The 24092-nt window shown below is 38.5% G+C and overlaps 1 protein-coding gene across 1 annotated transcript in view; it reads right to left on the reverse strand.

Annotated features, from left to right (window-relative positions):
- LOC132404835 (vasculin-like) overlaps nucleotides 1-22007 on the reverse strand; it is a 62785-nt gene extending 40778 nt beyond the window's left edge. The window contains exons 1-3 of the mRNA XM_059989372.1: nucleotides 12896-22007; nucleotides 10189-10359; nucleotides 9877-9995 (exon numbers count right to left, since the gene is read on the reverse strand). Coding sequence (XP_059845355.1) covers nucleotides 9877-9939 — 63 coding nt within the window. The 5' untranslated portion in view covers nucleotides 9940-9995; nucleotides 10189-10359; nucleotides 12896-22007. The remainder of the gene's footprint in view (nucleotides 1-9876; nucleotides 9996-10188; nucleotides 10360-12895) is intronic.
- Nucleotides 22008-24092: the final 2085 nt, after the last annotated feature.

A 24092-nucleotide genomic window follows, 5' to 3' on the forward strand; every position in this document is an offset into this window, starting at 1 on the left:
GGACTAAAAAATCTGCATGTCTAACATTCCAGGCACTTTAAATTTTCACTCCCTCTTTTATCCTTGCATCATACTGCAGCGTTAACACAAACTTGCAACTTCCCAAGACCCAAATGACGGCAACCTCTACACATGAGTTTACAGCAACCGCTCTACAATGTAGAAGAGCAAGGGAGATTTACAATATCAAAGTTTTCCTCCAACTCACATATCAACTTTACTTGGAAATACATTGCTTTCACTTCATTATCAACCGGTTAATAACCTGCAACTACCTATCTAACTTCCCATCACTAGCTTAAGACAGCTGCTCACCAAATGAAATTAGAGATGGGCAATCAATACTGATCTTATCAATGCATCTTTACACCATGAATGAAGTAGTACTTCAAAATACTTCCTGCAACTTCTGAAGAGAATTCATATTTACAAAAGGAGGCTTGAAGAAAGCACTTTAACCCCAGTTGTGAAAGAACACAGACCATGACATTTGGGGGGGGTTGGGGTTCAGCCCAAAACTTTGACTGTACTATTTTCCTTAGATGCTACCTGATCTGCAGAGTCCCTCCAGCATCTTGTGTGTTGCTCGGATTTCCAGCACATGCAGATTTTGTCCTATTTGTGACATGACACTTGTCGGTTTGTTCCACCCAAACAAACAAACAACCCCAAGAAAAATACATGCCAAAATTTACAAATGTCATCAGTTCTTTTTACCATTTTCATCTTTGTCATCAATTGTTTGTAAAGTTGTTTGCACAGAATGGAAAAATACCAAACTAACCGAGGATTCACCAAATGGGGCTGGGTTCTGAATGGAACTTTTTGTTGAGCACAGTTCTATCCTAGGAGAGAAATCACTCAGCAGGTTTTTGTTTCTGTTAAACTGTGCAGCAATTCCAGTGAAGGCCAGTAGACATAAAAATCAGGAAGCCAAAAAGAAAACTTAAAAATTAACTGCTTCCCTTTCTCCATAATAAACATTTTCAACAGTAAACATGAACTGCTGTAAGAACTTAGCAGCATCCATGAAGTCAGAGAGACGGTTGACATTTGGGATCAAGACCCTGAATCAGGATCGAGACTGAAGGATTGTAAAGAGGTGAAAGGTGGGGTGAGGCTGGGCTGGTATGCGATAGGTTGACCCAGGCGATGAGGGGGATGAGCAAATGGAGCCAGTGGATGAGAGGAGAATGAAGTAGGGAAACAGAGGCTGGTGGGTGGTAGGTAGAAGGAGCAGTTGGATTTAGGTGCAAGGAACGGAGGAAGCAAGAGATACAGGGAGTGTAGGTGATCTGAAATTGGACAACGAAGACAGACAGCAAACAAGATGCTATTTCTCTAGTTTGTGTGTGGCTCACTTTGGCAGTGGAGAAGGCAGACAGGTCAGTGTGGGATTGGGAAGAGGAGCTGAAATGACACACAACTGGGAGCTCAGGATGGCCACTGTAGACAGTGCACCGATGTTCCACAAAAAAGTTGCCTACTCTAAAAGGTAGTCTCACCAATGTAGAAGAGTATCCAATGGAGTCAATAATGTTGGAAGAGGTACATGCAAATCTTTATCTCTCCTGAAAGGCTGTTTAAGTCCATAGATAATGGTGAGGAGGAGATGTAGGGACAAGTGTTGCAACTCCTACATTTGCAGAGAAGGTGTGATTGGCAGTGGGATCCCATTGCAAATGACAGAAATAGTAAATGATGATGTGTAGTATCATGGAGGTTGGTAAGGTGAAACAGGAAGAATGGGGGAATGCCATTTCTGATCTGTCTGGGTTGAGAGCAAAGATTCAGGAAATGGAAGAAATGTTAGCAAGCACCAACAACCACGATAGAGGGGAAACCACATTTCCCGAAAAAGGGCATCAGTACCTCCCTGGATCTTCAAATTCCTCTATGGCAGATTAAAGTTAATATGAAATGGCAACGTCTCCTCCACGCTCACCACCAGCACAAGTGTATCATGGAGCTGTGCACTTAGTCTCTTGCACCACTCACATTATACTTACGATTGGGTGGCCAAGCACAGCTCCAATCCTCCTTTGAGTAACTTTTGCACATTTGGTACATCACCAAATACTTTACAAAATTCTATAGATGAACAGTGGAGAGCATCTTAACTGGTTACATCACTGTCTCATATGAAAACATCAATGCCCAGGAACAGAAAGGGCTACATAAAGTACAGAATATAGCCCAGTCCATCACAAGAAAAGCTTGTCCCACCACTGAGTATATCAACATCCAGCATTGCCACACTTACATGGAAATCAGCATCCAAAGAAAATACATCATCCAGGTCATGCCACATTATCATTGAGTAGGAGACAATAGACAGTAGGTGCAGGAATAGGCCATTCGGCCCTTCTAGCCAGTGTGGCCATTCACTGTGATCATGGCTGATCATACACAATCAGTACCCCGTTCCTGCCCTCTCCCCATATCCCTTGACCCCGCTATCTATAAGAGCTCTAACTCTCTCTTGAATGCATCCAGAGACTTGGCCCTCCACTGCCTTCTGGGGCAGAGCATTCCACATATCCACCACTCTCCGGGTGAAAAAGTTTCTCCGCATCTGTTCTAAATGGCCTACCCCTTATTCTTAAACTGTGGCCTCTAGTTCTGGACTTACCCATCAGCGGGAACATGCTTCCTGCTTCCAGCGTGTCCAATCCCTTAATAATCTTATATGTTTCAATCAGATCCCCTCTCATCCTTCTAAATTCCAGTGTATACAAGCCCAGTCGCTCCAATCTTTCAACATATGACAGTCCCGCCATTCCGGGAATTAACCTTGTGAATCTACGCTGCACTCCCTCAATAGCAAGAATGTCCCTCCTCAAATTTGGAGACCAAAACTGCACACAATACTCCAGGTGGGGTCTCACCAGGGCCCTGTAAAGCTGCAGAAGGACCTCCTTACTCCTATACTCAATTCCTCTTGTTATAAAAGCCAGCATGCCATTAGCTTTCTTCACTGCCTGCTGTACCTGCATACTTGCTTTCATTGACTGATGTACAAGAACACCGAGATCTCGTTGTATTTCCCCTTTTCCTAACTTGACTCCATTTAGATAGTAATCTGCCTTCCTGTTCTTGCCACCAAAATGGATAACATCACATTTATCCACATTAAACTGCATCTGCCATACATTTGCCCACTCACCCAACCTGTCCAAGTCACCCTGCATTCTCATAACACCCTCCTGACATTTCACACTGCCACCCAGCTTTGTGGCAGAGAAAACTTGGATCCCACACAACCAGGTTCAGGAACAGTTATTACGTTACTGAAGCTACCATCAGGCTCCCTGGATAACTTCATTCACCATGACCCTGAAGTGATTCTACACACTAGACATTCAGGGACTCTACAACTCATATTAGAAATCAGCAGTTTTCTTTTGCTGTTTGTCTTTTATTGCACATTTTTGTCAGCCTTTGCAAGTTTATGTAGTTTTTCATAAAATTATATTGTATTTTTGTAAATACCTGCAAGAAAATGGATCAACGTAGCATATGGTAATATATACACATAATTTAATAATTAATTTACAGAACTTTTTGATTTCAGACACCACAGAATAAAGCCTCATCTTCAGAAAAGATACAAACCAGATGGAAGAAAGTAACTGAGGGAGTCATTTGCCACTGGAGATGGAGACAGAGAGATCCAGAAAAGGGAGAAAATTGTCAGAAATGGTCCAAGAGAATTTGAGGCCAGGGTGAAGTTCATGGCAATAGTGATAAAGCTGAAGAATGCGGAAGGAAGGTGTTGAATGCTGTAGAGAGGGTTGAGGATAGACACATGAGCAGTGTTGGAACAACAGCTGTTCCATAAAACCAATAAAAAGACAGGTATGGCCAAGGCTCATCCGAGCAACCTTGGCCACAGCTGTGATTTGTAGAAAGCTAGAGGAGTCAAAATAAAAGTGGCTCAGCTTAACAAGTTCTGCTAGGCATTGAAAGATTTGTTGGAGAGGAGCTGGTTGGTTCTTTGCTTCAGAAAGAAGCAGCGCCCCATACAAGATTGGTGATAAAGATGAGGCAGTGGGACCCAGGGAATTCCATATTGTTGATAATGGTGGAGCATCTATGCGATGTCCTGGATGTACGTGGGAAAGGGAGATGGAACAGAATCAGGGTTTGAAGAGACAAGTTCAGTGGACAGGAAGAAACTACCAGGCCAGTACTATTATTAAGTTTTGAGTACTATGGGGTAGGGGTACCATCATGCTGGGTGCCATGGAAGGTACTTAATTTGATGAGTGTGAATATCAAAAAGCAGATCAACTCAGAGGCAATGGGCTGCAAAGCCACCACTTGCATTCCTTACATCAGCCTTTGCCTTTGTCAAGGATGATGCCATTAGAGCCTTAGCAAAGGAAGTTGCAGTAAGATACATTGAGGCTAAAAATTGAATAGGTGGTGGTGAAAAGTTAGCTGTAGTTAAAGTGGATAATCATCTGGCTAATATGAGATGTAGCTGGAGAGAAAGAATGGAAGTTACTGAATTATTAGCCATAATTTTTCAAAACCCTAGAGATTCAGGGACTGCGCACAAGAACTGAATAATCAAAACAAAATTATATTTTTAAAGAAGGTTTTAATAATAGTTGTAGTAACTACAAGCCAGTGAGTTTAATCTCAGGTGTGGGAAAACTTAAAAACTATAATCTGAAAAAGAAAAAGCAGTCACTTTGACTTCTGGATTAATTGAGGAACCTGGCATTAATTTGTTTAAAACTAATCACTTCCCCAACCTGATAGAAGGTAGCAGTGGATTTCTAAAAGGTTAATGAAAAAATATCAAATAGGCTCACGACCAAGACTTAAGTATAAGAATGCAATGGACAGCAACCACAATGACATAAAATTGGCAAAGTGAAAATAGTGAATGGTTGTTTCTCAGAGGTAAGGGAAGTGAACTGTGAAACACAAACATTGGAAGCATTATGAAACTGTGAGAGGAATTGGAATTGATTTCAAGATAAACATCAACTGCTGATAATCTATGTATTTGTATGAATCTTTGAAAGTGACAGAATGGGGAGAAACAGAAACTTAAAAAGTGCATCAGCTTAGAAATGGAAGAAGAGTTCAAGAACAAGGAAACTGAAATCAACTCCTCTATTTTACTGTAGCTCAATGAAAGCTACTTGCAGAAAATTAATAAAACAGGAAGTACTGGATAATAGAGGCAGCAAACATAATTCCATAAACATTCTATAAATTATGTGAAAATAAAACTGCAAGGGGTCAGAAAGAGCTGATCAGATACTGAAAAGTAAATCACTCATTGAGACAGAAGTAATAAATAAACACTTTACAGTTATCCTCCTCAGTACAGATAATGTTGGTAGTCTCAACAAAAAAGAAATTTGGATAGTCTAAAAATTGATAAAGAAATAGAAAAACTAGCTGTGTAAATCAGATAAATCACCCATTCAAAATGGGATACATGCTCAGTTCCTTAAGTAAGGGAGGAGATTACAGAGGCTCTGCACACATCTACCAAACAACTGTAGATTCAGAGACAGTGCCCAAAGACTGGAAATTGGCAAATGTTATACCCTGATTCACAAAAGGAATAGAGAAAACCTTATAACTAGAGACATCAGGTTAAAACAATATATTAGTTAGAGAGTTAGCTTGACAGGTTTATGTGTTTTTTTTTTAAAATAAGAGGGTTGATGAGGAAAATGTAGTTGTAGTAATATATAGACTTCCAAAAGGAATGCAATGAAAAGCCATATTGGGTTTGTCATCAAGTTTGATGACCCTGGAATAAATGGGGCTTTATCATGGAAAGAAAATTGGTAGCAGAAAATAGTGTTCTTCTGGACTAACGCAGAGTATAGAGCTCTCCAGGATTGATCCTAAAAGCCCTACTTTTCTTGTGACTTATTAATGATTAGATTTTAGTTTATGGGTTTTGTTTGCTCAAGCATGCAACTTACAAAAAAGGGGTGGGAACACAAAACTAGAGATGAACTGATCTGTAATGAGGGTGGTTACAAACTTTAAGGAGATGCAGGCAGAGTAAGTAAAGAGGTGACAGGTAAAACTTAATGCAGAGAAATATGATGTTTTATTAGTGCACAGCCTGACAAAAATCGGTCGATAAAACATATGGGACCCTGGCCTTCATAATGGAGGCATGAAGTACAAGATCAAACAAGTCACTTGGAACCTTTTCAAAGCATTGGTTTGGATATTATTGGAGTATTCTGGCTAGTTCTAGCACCACAATTTAGGGAAAAAAGTGTCTTAAGTGAGGGCTTAGTACATATTTATCGAATTAAATCCATGGCTCAGGAGCTTTACATGGATACTTCGGAAAGCTGGATTTGGTCTCAAACAAAGGAAATGCTAAACAGATCTGGTAAACTATTTAAAACCCTGAAAAGTCAACGAACATATATATAGAAAAACTACTGACACATCAGGTTGGTCAAGAATTAGAGAACAAAAATGTTCAAATGAAAAAGAATTAAAAGTGAGAGGAGAATTTAAAAAAATCCTCTGCAAATGACTGCATCAGGTTGCACTGGCAGGGTGGTAGTGGATTCAGAGTCAACTGTAATTTGTTGGATCCTAGTGATCCAAAAGTTCTTCAGAAGTCAAGAATGAGGCATAAAACCTGATGATTACAGTTGTTCATTAAGTGTATGAGAACACAGACTTGGTTGTCTTTCCTAAATTCTAACTTAGACTAGACAAAAAAAACATGCTCCAATAATAATAATAACCCTATGAAATAAACAGATTCAGTAGTGTGACATCTGCCAGAGAAGCTTCTAGAAAAATAAAAACAGCTACATTACAATTACGGAAAAGAATCATTTAACAATTACACGTATATGCTGTAGGTGATTAAAATACAAGCACAAGTTAAACTATAAGAAAAATAACAATTTTACATTCTAATCCAACAAGTTCAAAAAAAAATTTGAATAACTGTCTGAAAGTGCAAGAATTTGTGGAAGGACCAACTGACTTGCTCTTGCAAAAAGCCAATATAGATTTGATAAGCCAAATGGCCTCCATATATACTGTTACCACTCCTGAATTCCACAGATTTTATAAACCAAGTCTGGGAGCACAAATATAAACCGATCAGTAGTTAGGTTACTGAAGGGATTCTCGAACTATTTGCCAAAGTCGACCAAGCAGGTTGTCTCAATGTGTTATGCAACCTGCACCTAGATAAGAACGTCCCATAGATTCGTTTCAAACAGAATCCTGGATAGTCTAACGCAGCCTAGGCCAGGACTTGAAAATTATTGATAACCATATGCAGCCTTTGATACCCTAATTATGGAAAGGGCATTAAAAACTAAAACTAAGATTCTAAATGGCTCCAGTGTTCAACCAGGAGGAACACTGAAGCCACTCCAATAAAATCACAGCAAAGTACTTGCTACTGTCGTGGTTTCTCGTGCCCCATAAACGACCAGGAGACACAGAAGATTCTTCAAGAAGAGTTAAACTTTAATTTGCAAATCAAAGCTGAGACAGTCATTGAGCTAGTCGCTGATTTTTCACCGATCCTTGTACATAGCATTTTTTATAGCAATCTCCTGGTTTAGCTGTATTAGCATATCCAATCGGTCTACAGTTGCGTATCACAAGTACATCTGTCACTATTGTTTCTACCCATTGATTTAATCATGTTCTAATCTGCATCTCTTAGCTACCTCTCATTAACACACTATTATAATCTACATCTCTTAGCTAGCCTCTCATGAGCACCCCATTATCTTCTACATTCTTAAGATTTCATTCTCCTACTAAATTTTAGCAAATAGCAAGCTCAAAACTGACTGTATAGTTTTGGTTACACAGCAAACAATGCAACTTTTATACTCCAATACTACCCCTTAGGAATTATCCAAGGTAAGGTAACTGCCTGACCTGTGCAAGTGAAATATTGCTTTCGCTTCAATTCTGTGGAACTCATTGGCTTCATACATGGCCTAACTGCGTTTCTGGAGATACCAATATAGGTATGGCAGCTGCGGATACCAAGCTTAACAGTCATTTTCAGTGAACCTTACAGACTTTATAGGGGTAGTATTCCCTGAAAACAGTCAGAATTGTGACTTTCTGTAATGGAAAGGAGTATCATCTGCACATATGACAAGAAATGAGAACTTTTAAAAATTGCTATTTTACCCACCTAAACTTAGAGTGAATTTTTTTATTCCGAATCCCATTTTTTGTGGTAGTTCGTTGTGTATTTTGCAAGGGTGAATTACCGTTACCTGAACAGTAGGGGTCTCCTATACAAGTTTTCTAAAGAAATGTTCTGTTCGATGCTCTCAGCATTTGTCCCCAGCTCACTTCTTTACACATTACTTCTGGCACAACTAGGCGTAAAGATGAGCCTAGCCTCCTTTCCACTGATCTCCCTATTTAAAATTACCTCCTTTCAATTTATTAATTTATTTTGGTTTATTTAGCAGAGTAGTCCTCCTGGCCCTTCAAGCCACGTTGCTCCAGAAACCTCCAACAAACATGATCATGGAACAATTTACAACGACCAATTAACCTAGCCCATATGGCTTTAGACTGTGGGACTTTAGATTCCTTATAGAATGGTACCAGAATTAAACTCTGGAACAACACAAGTTGTAATAGCATCACACTAACTGCTACGCTACTGTGGCGCCCAAAAGTGCCAGAAATAAACTACCGACCACAGAATTACTTTTATCGAAGCTGAAATGACCAAGAGTCAAAGGTTTGAACATCAAGAATAAGGAAAACTATTTTCTCTTGTTTTGCAATTACCAACAAGGAGTCACCAATTTTAAATTATCAATCAGACATCAAGGAGAGATTGGACAATATTTCTTTATGCAGAGACCAAGTAACATGTAAAAGCAAAAATTACTGAAGCTTCAAAGAAAAATGACTTTGCTATTCTTCTATGGCACTATTTACTTTTTTTTATTCTGACTTTTTGTATTCTTAGCTGTCTTGCATTATGGCTGTTGCCATAAAAACAAATGTCACAATATATTTCAGTGTTATTAGAACTTAATTCTGACATGTTGTTATTCATCTACAGGAGAAGAACATCGCAACTAATTACAAACATTTATTGCCAGCCTCTAATTGCCCATCCCATGGTGGTTGGTGGCGAGCCAGTTCTTTTTTCCCCATTGTTGCAGTACTTACATAACAATTTTTGAACTCTTCAATGGCTTGGTCAACTATGCAAGAGAACCATTAAATGCCAACAACATTGCTCCAGGTATGGGCCAAACCAGATACAAAGAGGTAGACCTCTGCTGAACTAGACAAGTTACTTTTTGTTTCAATGATCTGATAATTCCACGGCTACCATCATTGAGTCTCACAGTGCATATTAAATTTTAAGTTCACTTGTTACTATATTGGAAATTAAAGCAAATGAAAGGACAGGGCTATGAGCAAAGGGATTAAGTTTGGTTTCTCTGGCAAAGAACCAGTACAAGTAGAGCAAGTCAATTCCATTTTTGATCAAAATATGCTATGGTTCTGTTTGCACTAATACAAAGTGATTGTTTGATGTAAACTAAATAATGAACCTTAATCTAGCAAAAAAAATTCAGCATAATTAAGATGTAGCACATTATCCTGCAGCTTAAGTGGATGCTCGAGCAATCTGACAATGGGGCCAAACAGGCCAATCAACTCTATTAATGACAATCCAGGTCAAATCTCAACAAGTAACACAAATTTCATTATAACAAATCAAAAGTGGGAGAATTTTACTTGTGCACATGCAAGAGTACATTATGTCCACCAAAAGCAATTAGATGAAAAGAAGTCCAGAAATATTCAAACATTTTAAACCTTTAAAAATTAACAACTGTATTGCAATACCTTGGTTGATGAAGGTGGAGTTGGAAAATTAAGCCAGGCTGGAGCAAAGTCATGCTGCGCCATTTAGGTCCTATGTCTCAGAATTTTAAAATAAGGTATCAACACCTCATGGCAAATCCCTGAAAAAGTGAAGGCAATCGATTACTATAAAATCTACTTGCTGGTTCCCTAATCCAATAATTAAATATAACAAGGGCCTTTACATTACCCTGTTCATTTTCACTATAAAATGTTTCCATTCATTTTAATTATGACAATTAGCTATAAAACTAATGGAGTGCTCTAAAAGCAATTGAGGATCCAGCAACATACCTTTCTCCAAAAAGAGAGGAATCCCACAATGTGAACTTCCCAGCAACAGCACCACAAGACTCTGCTTCTTTTCATTGCAGCACAACATAAGGATCACTCAAAGGTTCATTTTTTCCAGTTATATGTGCAACAGCATTTACTGCTGTATAAATCTGGCAAAAAGTCTGAAAACTATAGGAATACAGATTTAACATTAAATTCAAACATTTTCATGGAATTGTAATGCATTTCTCTTTAAGATTATAAAAATCTTTGTGAAAATGTGCTTCATAGTTGTAGATTTTGTTCTGTAAAGGACTAAATTACACAGAAGATGGTGATTTCCTGGACCTTAAGACTAACCAACAAATGAAGAGAAGTCCTCATTGTTGTAAAGTGATATCTAGACTCCATAATTTGCAGTATACAGATGGTGGAACATCATAAAATTTCATAGTATCAACATATTGTCCTGGTGTTTTTGAAACTTGTTACATCCTCTCCTTGCACTAAAAACTTAAGATTCACACATATATTAAACTTCTTTAAGCCCACCAAATCACATTTGAAAAAGATTAACTATCAGCCACATTACCATGTTTAGTGTAAACTGATGTTCACCAAGCAATACAAAAATTCTCAAAAGAGAAACACATTAATCATGATAACAAGAGCACAAGGGACAGTTAAATTCTTTATTTCCAGACAATATATGGCTGAAAGTTGTATATTTATAGCCGAGCACAAAATACTGCAACGATCAATTCATACTTCAAGATAATAGTCTAATTAAAATATGCAACAATGCTATTAATTAACAAATGTAAATTGCATTTAAATTGAAATCAAACCATCCAGTCAAGTACCACAGAAGTATTAATGTTTAAAATATACCACAATCAATAAAATGGAACACGTTAAAAACTTCGCTGAAAGTGAAGTACGTTCAATTTCAGATAGTATCAAACCTTAAAACTATGACCGTCTGCAGTTAGCTGTGAAGCTTTGTTGTACTGTCAATTACACATGGAAAGAAAAACGTAATCACAATTTTCTTTTAATTATAAAGAAATGGCTAAAGATAGTAATTTTGAATTAATGTTGTTCAATTTAACAAAATGTAATAAATAGCTAATTTCTTTCCACCAGAGGACTGATCATGATAGCAGATTGTCACCATTTTCAAGGCCAATGATGGACGGACAATAAATGCTGGCCATGCTAATGATGCCCAGCCACCAAAATCTGAATTTAACACGATGCAATTTTTGCATGATTTGTTGTCAAATCAGATATCTACATTTCTTAAACAAACACCTCTTGACATAGAATTAAATGAGTATTTGATTATATATGTTACCTTAATAACTAGAAGCTAAACTTAAGGTGTAAAAATTAACTAAATTTACATGCATATCACCATTGCCTTTCTTACCGAATCCAAATACTAATACAGACTCTTCCTTAGTATATAGACTGTCACTACTAAAAGTTGACTTAAGGAAATAATTAACACTAATTTAATATTTAATAAACTCATCCTAATAAACTAACACCAAACTTCCAGAAAACTTGAACTAAATTATAATTATTTTTTTCTGTCCTTGTTGAGCTCATAAATTGTGGTCAACAGTGATAAAGAAGAGGCTTTTCCCACTCAACATTTGTCAGATAAATGAAACATGAATGAAAAATGAATGAAACAGGCTGTCTGAAGGATGAAACCCAATCTTAAAATTTTGAATCATGAGGAGAAATTTACTAGGCTGAAACTAAAGCAGCTGAAACATGATTTACTTAAAGGTTTTTTTTTTAAATATCATGAAGGCCCCAGATGTTGGAACAGGGAGCATATGTTGTTTTTAGGAACTGAAAAATAAATTAACTGAGAAAGATTCAATTAGGAAAGGAAAAAAATAAATCACCCAGAGTGGCAGACACCTAGAATGCACTGTCTGAGAGAATGATTAAAGCAGAAACCCTTAACAATATTTAAAAATAACCTAAAAGAGTACTTGAAAAGAAATAATCTTCAAGGTTAAATGAGAATGATAGCTTAAATATCACTTCCATAATACAAATTTCTATTACAGACACGTGAATTTCCTATTAAAAAAACTATCCTGTACTTTTGATTAAACATACCCAATAGAAACTAAATGGGATTACTGAATGCCATTCAAGAAGGTTCCATCCATACAGTTAACTTCCCTATCCAGGTCATGCTAAACTCAAATCCAGGTCCCAGACATGAGAGATCAGTACATTAATGTACTAAGCCATATAAACCCCTTTAAACGGTAGATAATTCATAACCTTGGTCAAAAAGATTTAAAAAACAAGTCAAATGTTGATCATCTGGCAGATTAAAATTGCCTAAATTCAGAAATGTCAATGTCTTGGAATGTTAAGTCCAACTTAGCCCATTAAGATCTCCCCCAATTAAACTCCATTCATAGGTCAAATAAAATTTTGCATTTTTGTCAAACGCACACAAAAACAAACCACTACAAAGATTAGAATTATCATAAATAAAGTTTTCTCAATTGATCTGGACCATAAAATTCCCAACGTGTATACATGTTAACCTATTACACTGTTTAATTTCAAAAATGCCTTTTTCATATTTGGCCAATCAAGTAATTCAGTAATAATTATACAACAATGTAGAAGACTTCATTCATAACATTCAGCATATAAAACATAATACATCAAGCGCAATACTTACTGCTGCAGATATCCCGCGGCATAACAGTGACGACGAGTTACCTGAACCAATAATGTAGTCTAATTAAACGAAAATTCGAAAATTTTCAGCTTGAACACATAGAAGTTCTGACAAGTACTCGGCAGCAGCAAGTTAAGTTTTCACAACAACAGCAAAGGTTTTTTTTCGCAAATCTTGTTCCCAAAGAGCGATAATTAGGCCTCGGAAGTGTTTCACGTTTGTAAATATTTGGAAAGCGGAATGAATGAAAAGACTTCGGAAATCTGCTATTCTGGAGGGGAGAGAAAAAAATGTAAACACGTTGGACAAGAAAATCAGCGTCAGTAGATGCAGACGCGGCGAGAGTCAAACACAGGTCCTCGCGGATTTTAAATTAAATCCTCAAACTCTTCCAGTGCCTTCACAATCCGTAAAGTTGGGCGACCTCGGGCATCTTATGATGACGTCGAATCCCCGTCGCTCTATTGACGTCACCGCCGACAGCAGAATGCGGGAGCGTCGAAGCTCTCTGGGGTGAAGGGAGCCGGGAAGGATGAGAGAGGACGGAGGGACAGGACCGGGGCTCGCCGGTGGCTGCGTCGCCTCGTCTCCCTCGTTCGAACTGCTAAGGGCCTGCGAGCTGTGGAAGAAAGCAGCTCCAAGTTGACCTTTCTGTGGGTGACGTCGGGCAGGACCTGCCCAATTGGAGAGGAGCGCTCCGGCCGGTTCTCCAGTTCTCGCGAGAGGTGTCGAGCTGTCGGAGGGGCGCCTGGTGGTCCGTCCCCGACCCCGCTCCGTGGTCCAGCTGGTCCCGGCCTCTGGTACGCTGTTCGGTTGGATCACTCCGCGCCAGAGGGCAATGCAGCGAGGGGCAGACCACTATGAATTAAGTGAGGACCAATTAGGAGCGGATTGTGAGTGACAGCACCTGTAAAGTCTTGGTGGGAAGGTATTTCATTGGGAGCCAGAAAGTCAGTTATTCAGCCAACAGGGGATACTTGTTCATCCCCTCCTGGAAGCTGTACAACATCCACCTCTGACAACAAGTGTTCTCCACAGCACCCTGGAAAATACGGTGCAATAGACAATAAATTGAAGAAACCTAACAGCATCCATGGAGGAAAATGGACGGTTGCTGTTTTGGTTGAGACCCTTCACCTGGAAAGTGTGGATCATTTCCCATTTTTTCCAGGAGCCACTTCCCAATAAAGGCAGAGATTGATGGTGGCTTTCATGCATCATCACAGCCCTTGGACCTCTGAGGAGTTTGAAGATCGAGTGGTCAAAACAAGCACAAACCTAATGGTCTGCCAGGCAGAAGTAATCTAGAAAATAATATCCTTGTCATTGGGGGAGTGCAGCAAGAGTGCACCAGCTTCATTCCTCAGATGGTGGGAATATTGTATGAGCAGAAAATAGAACACTAAGGCTGACTTCACTACAGTTTAGAAGAACGGAAGATTGTTTTATTGTGAAGTTTAGTGCTGTGATAGAATTTAACAAGCTGGGTGTAGGGAGGATATTTTCTCTGGCAAAATCTAGAAATAGTAAATATTGATGAGTATTCTTTAACTTTTAATAACTGACAAAATAGTTACATTTTGAAGGATCTTTTGGCCCTTTAAAGTCTCTAGGCTCCGTCCAAGAATGACCTACCTGGACTCACTATTCTGTCCTCCACGCATTGTCTGGCAAATGCTTTCCTTTTGGATACTTATGCTACACGTCTTTGAATCAGTCCACACTTAACCCAAGGCATTCATTCTCAACTGTGACTGGATATTACATTTCAAAATTCCTCAATTTTTTGTTCTTTTGCCGATCACTTTCGTTGTTTATTTCCTAATTCTTGATCGCTCTGCCAATAGAAAGAGTTTCTATCTTCTCTGTGTATACTCTTCATAATTTAAGAGTTGTCCCATCAGATATTCTTGCAAACTTCATTACTCCAGGCAAAGCAATAGCAATTTCCTACTGTTGTAGCAGAGGGATATCAGGGACTGCTGTATACTTTGATTCAGAGAAACATGGCTCACTTCTGCAATTTTAGATGCAATGTTGTAGCCTGATAGCTTCACCTTTCTTTGCAAAGACAGCACAGCTCAGTCTTTTTAAAAGTAGAGAAGATGGAATATACTTTAGTATTAACTCATCATGATGCACAGATATGACAGTTCTGCCTCACTCCTGTCCTATTCACCCAACCTGGAACATCTAGTGGTCAAATTCCATCCATTTTATTTTCATAGGCAGTTTTCTGCCATTATCCTGGTAGTGGTGTATACTCAAACTTAGGCAGGCACTGGAAGAGCTGAGCACCATGATCAGCAGTCAAGAAACAGCACATCCAGATCATTGCAGGGCTTGAAGAAGTCTGAGTAACTACCACGAACATACCACCTATGGACCAGAGGAGCCAACACACTTGACCACTATCATACCACCATCAAGATCACTTACTGTGCTATCTCACACCCACACTTTGAACAGTCCAATCACCTGACTGTACTTGCACTCCAGGCATATAGGTTGAGACTGAAGACTCCAGCACCAGTGGTGAGGACCAAGAAGGTATTGTCAAGGGACACAGAGAAGCTCTTATGGGACTGCTTAGAGTTGGAGTGGACAATATTCAGGGATTCATCTTCAAATATGAATGAATATGCCACAGTTGCCACTGACTTCTTCAAGACCAGTGTGGATGAGTGTGTGCCTTCAAGAGCATACCAAACCAAAAGCTACAGATGGCCAAAGAGGTTTGTAGTCTGCTGGGGACTAGGTCTGTGGCATTCAAGATTGGTAGACCAGAACTATTCAAGAAGTCCAGGTACAACCTATGGAAGGCTATTCTAAGGGAGAAAAAAACAATTCCGATTGAAATTAGAGATGTCAGCTCTGGCCATTACTTCCTGAGGGGAAATCCAACATAATGAATGGCTGTGATGCTTCACTCCCAGATGAGCTCAATGCCTTTAACACATACTGTGAAAGGGAGACTAAAACTTCACCTGCAGCATCTGGTGATCTTTGTCTGAAATTGTGACCCAAGAGGTCACATCTACTCAGGCAGTCTCCAAAGATTCTTAAATCTTTAAATCACTTCTCATTCCTTTAGATTACAAAATTCAGAAGTACATTTATTATCAAAGTATGTATAAGTTATACAATCTTGAGATTCGTCTGTTTACAGGTAGCCACAAAACAAGAAACCGGAAAGAAGCCAAGTTTAAAAAAGACCTAACACCCAATGCACAGAGAGGGAGAGAGAGAAAAACAAATCATCCAAGCAATAGCATTCAGAACAAAAGTACATTCACAGACCCAAAGCCCAGAGTAGAATATCTTCAGCCTCAGTTCATTACACAGCTTGTAAGTCATCACAAAGCTTGCAGACACGACGGAGCAGGACCTGACAGCATTCAAAACAAAAGTGAGTCCATAGGCTTGAACCCTGGAGCCTCAGCCTCAGTTTCCTGCTGGACTTCCCGATGACTCCCTGATACGTACATGCTTTGTTTGTGTGTTTCTTGTGCTGTGATTCCTTTCTATCGCACATGTAACTTCACTCTCTATAAATAATATTTTGCTTCTTCATTGTTCCTTCTAAGGTCAATAACCTCACATTTCCTATGTTATACTCCATCTGCCAATGCTGGCCTTATCACCTTGAAGACTTATCACGTACTCCTCAAAACCTGCTGATCCACTTAACTTCACATTTCGGAAAACTTGACTACACTACACTAAGTTCATTGGTCCATATCATTAATATAGATTGTAAATAGTTCAGACCCCACACTAATTACTGACTGCCTATCCAAGAATGATCTGTTAATTTCAACTATGTTTTCTGTTAGGTGGCCACTCTTTTGTTTGTATGCTCTTGAGATATGTTGTAACTTTTATATGTACCTTGCTGAATCCCTTATAGAAATCCAGGTACACTACCTTCATTGGTTCCATTTTAACCACTTTATTTGTTAAATTATTAAAGCATAGCAAATTGCTCAAAAATTATTTCCCTATCAGAAAACATCATGTTTTCTACATGCTCTGCTCTTACCTCTTAAATAATGGATTCTGACAGTTTCCCAATGGCATATATTCAGCTTTATTAGCGGGGATCTATGGGATAGCAGCACCATTTTTGGATTGGCCTCTGATACAACACACAGAGAGGGAATTAATTTGTTTAATGTCACTTCCATAAGTACACAAGTACAAAGGAGCACAAAATAATTGTTAATCAGGATCCAATGCAGCACAAAAAGAAACAATAAACTAAAGAACATAATAATTTTTAAAAATCACAAGAATATAAATATGAGATAGCTTATATACTGTAAATTGATAGATTGTATGTCCATGAAGTGACGCTAGGCACAGGAATGTCTGTACATCAGGAGAATGACTGAAAACGATAAAATAGTCATAGTTGGGGGATGTGCAGGGGTGAGTTAGTGGGTGGAGGAGTTAATCAGCCTTACTGCTTGGGGAAAGTAACTTTTTGAGTAGTGGTACTAGCACAGATGCTACATAGCCTCCTCCCTGATGGGAGTGGAGCAAACAGAAATAAGAAATAGGAGAAACTTGAAGCAAAGGTAACCAATTATTATAGGGGAATTTCACATCATTGAGAGGTAAAATTATCACTTATTGAATACATAGAGTGCAATGAAACAGTTTCTGGAAAAAATATATCAACGTAGAAACAAGCTATCATGAAATTTGCAATCACATAATAGATCAACATTAGGGAAAGCAAATGCAATATGATGAAAACTATATGCATTATGAGAGAGGTGCAGATCATTTTGAAAGAAGAAACTTGAATTTAAATAATTATGTAGGCATTCAGGGACCAATAGTTAATTAAGATTTTTGACAGTAGAGCTGAGATTAGTGTCCTAATTTGTGTGAGCTACGGGGGGAATGGGGTGGGTACAGGAAGGTGGGATTGATAAGAGAAGCCAGTCCAAAATGAGCTGAGAGAAATCATAGAACACTATAGCACAGTAAAAGCATCCTTGGCCTATCTACACTATACCAAATGATTAATCTGCCTGGCCCCATCGCCCTGCACCTGGACCATATCCCTCTATAACCCTTCCATCCATATACTATTCAAATTTCTCTTAAATATTGGAATCAAGCGTGAATCCACCACTCCTGCTGCAAATTGTTCCACAGGCTCATTGCCCTCTGAGTGAAGAGGTTCCCCCTTTTGTTTCCCTTAATCCATTACCTCTAGTTCTAGTCTCACCCAGCTTGCGTTTACCGTATCTATACCTCACATAGTTTCGTATATGCCTCTATCAAATTTCCCCTTAATCTCCTATGCTCCAGAGAATAAAGTCCTACTCTATTTATATGGGTTTTTCGCTATAACTCAGGTACTCAAGTCCTTGATATCATTCCTGTATGTAGGTGACCAGAACTACACAAAATACTCCAAAATCAGGCCTCACCAATGCCTTATACGATTTCAACATAACATCCCAACTCCTGTACTCATTACTTTGATTTATGAAGGCCAATGTGCCAAAAGCTCTCTTTATAATCATATCTACTTGTGATGTCACTTTCAAAGAATTTGGGATCAATATTCCCAGATTCCTCTGTTCCACTGCACTTTTCAGTGCTCACTGAAAATAGTGAGCACTGTTGCTCACCATGTAAGTCCTACCTGGGTTTGTCCTCCCAACATGACCTCACACTTGTCTGCATTAAATTCCATCTGCCATATTTCAGCCCGTTTTTCCAGCAGGTCCAGATCCTGCTGCAAGCTTTGATAGCCTTCCTTGCTATCCATAATGCACCCAACCTTGGTGTCATCCACAAATTTGCTGATCCAGATTACTACATTATCATCCAGATCATGGTTATAGATGACAAGCAACAATGAACCCCGCACTAATGTCTGTGGCACAGTGCTTGTCACGTGCTTCAGGTCAGAGAGGAAGCCATCTATTACCTCTCTCTGGGTTCTCCTGCAAAGCCAATGTCTATTCCATTTTATTACCTCAAACAGAATGCCAAACAACTGAACCTTCTTGACCAGCCATCCATGTGGGACCTTGTCAAATGCCTTGCTAAAGTCTATGGAGACAACATCCACTGCTTTGCCTTCAACAACTTTCCTGGGAACTTCCTTGAAAAACTAGATTGGTTAGACACAACCTATTACACACAAATCCAAGTTGACTATCCCTAATCAGTCCCTGTCTATCCAAATATTTATACAATGGATTCGTTTATTTGCACACATCAGGACCAATAAATTTTTGCCCAGTTAAGCGACTACCCTAATTAGCTGAAGTTTCATGGAAATAGTTAAAATGGTAGGAGAATGACAACCCATTCAACTGCATAACAAATTATATATTTAAATGAAATATAGAACAAATGAAAACACTACCAATTCTACTACAGTACAATAAAACGGTATATTAATTAGTGCCTCGACAGAAGAGTTTATCCAGTGTACAGTTCTTTTGGTTGACAGTAAATAAACAAAATCAGCACACTTAGTGTAAATAATGGACTGACTTCATATAATGCTATTGATGGTTGCATCCTCCAAATATTCATTTACATTGTAGTATTCAAGACAATTATTAATACCTTCAAGTTCTTCATAGTTCCTAACTCGTTGAAGTAGTAAAATTGGTTCATTTTCACTCTTATCCTTTTCTGGCATCTCCATGCCTGAATGCTTGAAACAGCAGTGTTCAAGATAGTTCTGAATTGCCTACCTGCTTATTTCTCACAACATCAGTGACAGAAACTGCTTTCTGACGACAAACACCCGTAACTAATGCTATTTAAAAACTTTGCTTTAAGCACAGAGTGGTGTCTAACAGTCATACAAGTACATGTGACTGACAATAGTTAGAAACTGTTCAGCAACAGTCTTCTGTACCAATTAAGCAGCATAGAGTCCCAAATAAAGAAATTGAATCCCGGTTATTTTCTCAATTAGCTTTTGTTCTTTAACAGTTATCCCAAATAAGAGGCTGCTTCAATTAACTAATAGCCCAATTAACCTGAATCTACTGTATATTCGGCCCCATGGAATACCTTCCAATAACTTACCCACTACTGATGTCAGTTGCACCTGCTTATAACTTCCTAGCTTAGTTTTAGAGCCTTTCTGAAACAATGGAGCAACCTTGGCCATCCTCCAATTCTCTAACACCTTACCTGATGCTAAGGATGTTTTAAATATCCCTACTAGAGTCCCCTGCAGTTTCTGCACTAGCCTCCCACAAGGTCTGAGGATACACCTTGTCAGGCCCAGAGGATTTAACCACCTAATTTTCGTAAACACTTTTTAACTAGCAACTCCTCCACCCCCAAGGATATTGGTTTCCTTCCAATTCAGTTGCAAATCAATTTGATTGAACAGTCCCACCTTCCCTGGAATAGTCATAGATCTGAAGCTTCCCATCTGCACCTGCTCCTTAGAAACTGCTCTAACAAATTTGCTTCTTTATTTTATGACAATGATTTATCCTTTAAGTGGACATACATACTTAGCTGGAACCTTCCACCTACTTCCTTAAATTTCTTGTCTGTACTCAAAATGACCAGATATTCTGGGACTTGTGTCCTAGCCTGCTTTAAGAATAGGTCAATCCAGAAATGGTGCCAATATCCCATGGATCCCACACATCACTCTTACACCCAAACATTGCACCCTCTGATATGTTCAATTTGTGCTTCTTTCAAGGATCAATCTACAAATTATTAAGCCTGATGACATGCATTTTAATTTAGACCATAACTGCTTAGTGTTTCAGCAGGACATCATTCCTGTTTGGGTCAATATCTTGAATTCTTCATGGACTTCAATAGCTGAATCCAACTCTCCTAAACCCATGGTCCTCTCTATCCCCAAGGAGATGCCAAGCATAACTCTGTAGAGGCCACACAACCTTTGAGCATCCAAGTAAAGGCTATGAAACAGCATCTATCACCGTAACCATACCTTTCTCCTTCCAATGCTGTGTTCTTTTTCATTCTCAGTTGAATGATTTCATATGCCAAGGTTCAAAGTCAGATTGTCTGTTCTGCATAAGCAGAGTAGCTCATGCCTGAGGACAATGTCAAGGCTGAGGCTTCTTCCAAATCACAGCTAGAAAGACTCAATGTCCAGGTAATGGCAAATGCTTTCTTGTAATATATTGCAAGTGCTAGGAGCAGACAGTGCCACAACAGTAAATGTTTTCTCCCACATGTTGCAACAGAGTGTTTCTTATACAATGTCTGCCAGGGCTCAAGAAACAGCCTGAAAAAGACAACAGACCAGTAGGTATTGGTCACTATTGAGTATTCTAAGGCATTCTAAGGAAATTCATGACTTACAGAGTTGTACCATGATGACTTCAATTGATGTCTTATGGAAGTGCTTGTCATGAGACTTTGGAAGTTAATTCAGGTATTTTTCTGATTCTTATTAATTCATTCTTTGGATAATGTATATCACTGGCAAAACCAATATTATTGATCATGCCTAATTGAGTTGATTACCAGAGCAGTTGGAATTACACATAGACAACGTAAGGGCAGGACATTACCTTCCCTGAAGAACCAAATAAAATATTTTATTTTTACAGTTGAGTGATCTTATGGTCGTCTCAACTGATACTAGCTTTAATTCCAAATGTCTGTCATAAATTTAAATTCTCCAGCTGTTGTGGAATTCAAACTTGTATTTCTACACGGATAGTCCAAACCTTTAGATACAATTAGAGTAATTTGATCATAATACTGCTATACCCTAGTTACTTAGCTCACTTAAGCCCTGTAGTTAAAGTACAAATGTACACACATGAATATGAGCAATGAGACAGAATGTTCAATTAGTGTGTCTGATATTCTATGCAGGAATATAATTTACCTCATGTGGATTCTCCAGCTAATGGCTAGTGTGCCGAATGAAACAGCATTAGCTTGCAAAGAGATGTCATTGGAAGTTGTAACAGCTGGTGAAGCTGAGGGTGGGGAACAGTTACTACATAGAGCTTCCAAGGATGTGAGTGCAGTTCATGTTACCCTGCACCTGTTGGAAGTAAGTGGCACTGGAAGCTAGCTTTTGATCTTCATGTAGCAGGGGCAAAATAAAATCATGGATTAAGAAATCCACCTGACTGTGACAGTGGTCTTCTTTCTAGTGTGCATTGACTTGGCTGATGTGACAAATTACCTGAGGATGTCAAAAAGAAACAAAAAGCAATGTCACTCAATTAAGCAACACACACAAAATAGTGGAGGGACTCAGCAGGCCAGGCAGCATCTGTGGAAAAGAGTACAGTGGACGTTTCGGGCTGAGACCTCAACTTTTTTTCCCCAATCCTGCCGAAGGGTCTTGGTCCAAAACATCAACTGTACTCTTTTTCCATAGATGCTGCCTGACCTGCTGAGTTCCTCCATCATTTCGTGTGTGTTGCTCGGATTTCCAGCATCTGCAGATTTTCTCTGGTTTGTGATTGGGTAACTCAATTAAGTTGTTTTAATGTAGATAATGTGGTCTGTGGTATGCTTACAGTGAGCCTGTAGTGCAAATACTTGTTTATCATCTGGACTTTTTTTAAACCTTCAAAAAATGTAAAGCTATCTAATACACTATCAAGTTGAGAAAACAAGGTAAGATTGAGTTCATTGGAATGGATATTTGCATGTAAAACTCTTTGCTGATGCCTTGATTATTTGTCACTTTTTTCACAACTTTATTATTCCCTTCTAACCTAACAAAGAACAAGATTCATATACAGTTTTAAATAAGATGGCCCAGCAGCTTCTGTTGTCCAATATGATTTGAATCTATAATACAGATCTGTACTAATTAACTAATTTTAACTAAGAGTTAAAATTGATATCTATCCTAATCAGTATCTAATTAACCTTAACAGTTCTTAGAATGTGTACTAGCAAGTCTATTTAAAAAACAACAGTTCTGCTCAGAGGAAGAAAATCAAGGGCAATTTTTGTAGTCCAACTGTTCTGTGGTAAGACCCCAGCCAAGTCCCAAGGGTGCTGAGGTAGAGAACTTAATCTGTAATAATTATACATAAAAACAATCATGAAACAAACTGGTCTTACATTATTTGATGCTCTGCAGAAGAACAATCATAGAATTTTGTATTGGGTTTGGTTACGATTTGGAGTTAAGAACTTTTAAATCTGAGTAAAGCAAATTATGTTTCAGGGACAAGTTGGCTATGGTAAATTGGAGAACTAGATTAAAAGTTGGATGACAGAAGGAATCAATAGAAAACAGAAGGAATACATAATTCTTAACTTCTTAACATTCTGTTCAGGAAAACACAACACAGGTGGATGGAAGTGTAAGAAGTGCAGAAAAATTGGATTAGAGGAAGAAGCTAATGAAGCAAACAGAGGAATAAGACTGAAGATTGGGAGCATTTTAGAATTTACTAAAAAGTAGTAAAATGAGGGAGAGAATGCAGAATAAGAGTTAAACAAAGAATAATGGAAAAGTAGGTTGTGAATGTTCCATTAGGTGTGATTTTTTTTAACTTTGTAAACATATAATGAGAAATGTGTTACAAAATAGGAGCTGGGGTAAAGGCCCCTCATTCCTATTCTGTCATTTAATAAGATCATATGTGATACCGCTGTAACTTCTGGTCCACTCTTACAACCACCTGTGGTTGACTTTTTACCCTCTTGTTTATCAAGTATCTATCTACCTCTGCCGGGAAAATGTGAAACGATTCTGATTCCAATTTCTTTATCCTTTAAGGAAGAAAGTTCCAGATATTCTCAATTCTCTGAGAGAGAGAAAAAATGGTCATATCTCACTTTAAGCCATAAACCCTGGTTCTAGATTCTTCTTGAGAAGGATACATCAACATGTCAAGTTTACAGTTATTTCTGATTTCACATGGTAATATTAGAATTGGCTGAAGAAAAGCACTTGTGATTAAGTGAATCTCAGAAGAGGTAGTGAAAGATCATACACGATACTTCTGCTGAAGCTACTAATAATCTAATGTTATTATCATTCACATCTCCAGTGTGGTATGCTTGTTTTGTCTTCTGGGAAAGTCGACTTGATGTGCAGGACTAGAAATAGCTAAGGTTCTGATAGTGTTATTTATGGCATTACAATACTGTAACCCTGTACATAATTTAAAGCTGCTACTGTAGATTCAGATGGAGCCCTGAAATATAAAACAACTAAAGTACAGTG

This window comes from Hypanus sabinus, chromosome 14, assembly GCF_030144855.1.
Source record: "Hypanus sabinus isolate sHypSab1 chromosome 14, sHypSab1.hap1, whole genome shotgun sequence".
NCBI lineage: Eukaryota > Metazoa > Chordata > Chondrichthyes > Myliobatiformes > Dasyatidae > Hypanus > Hypanus sabinus.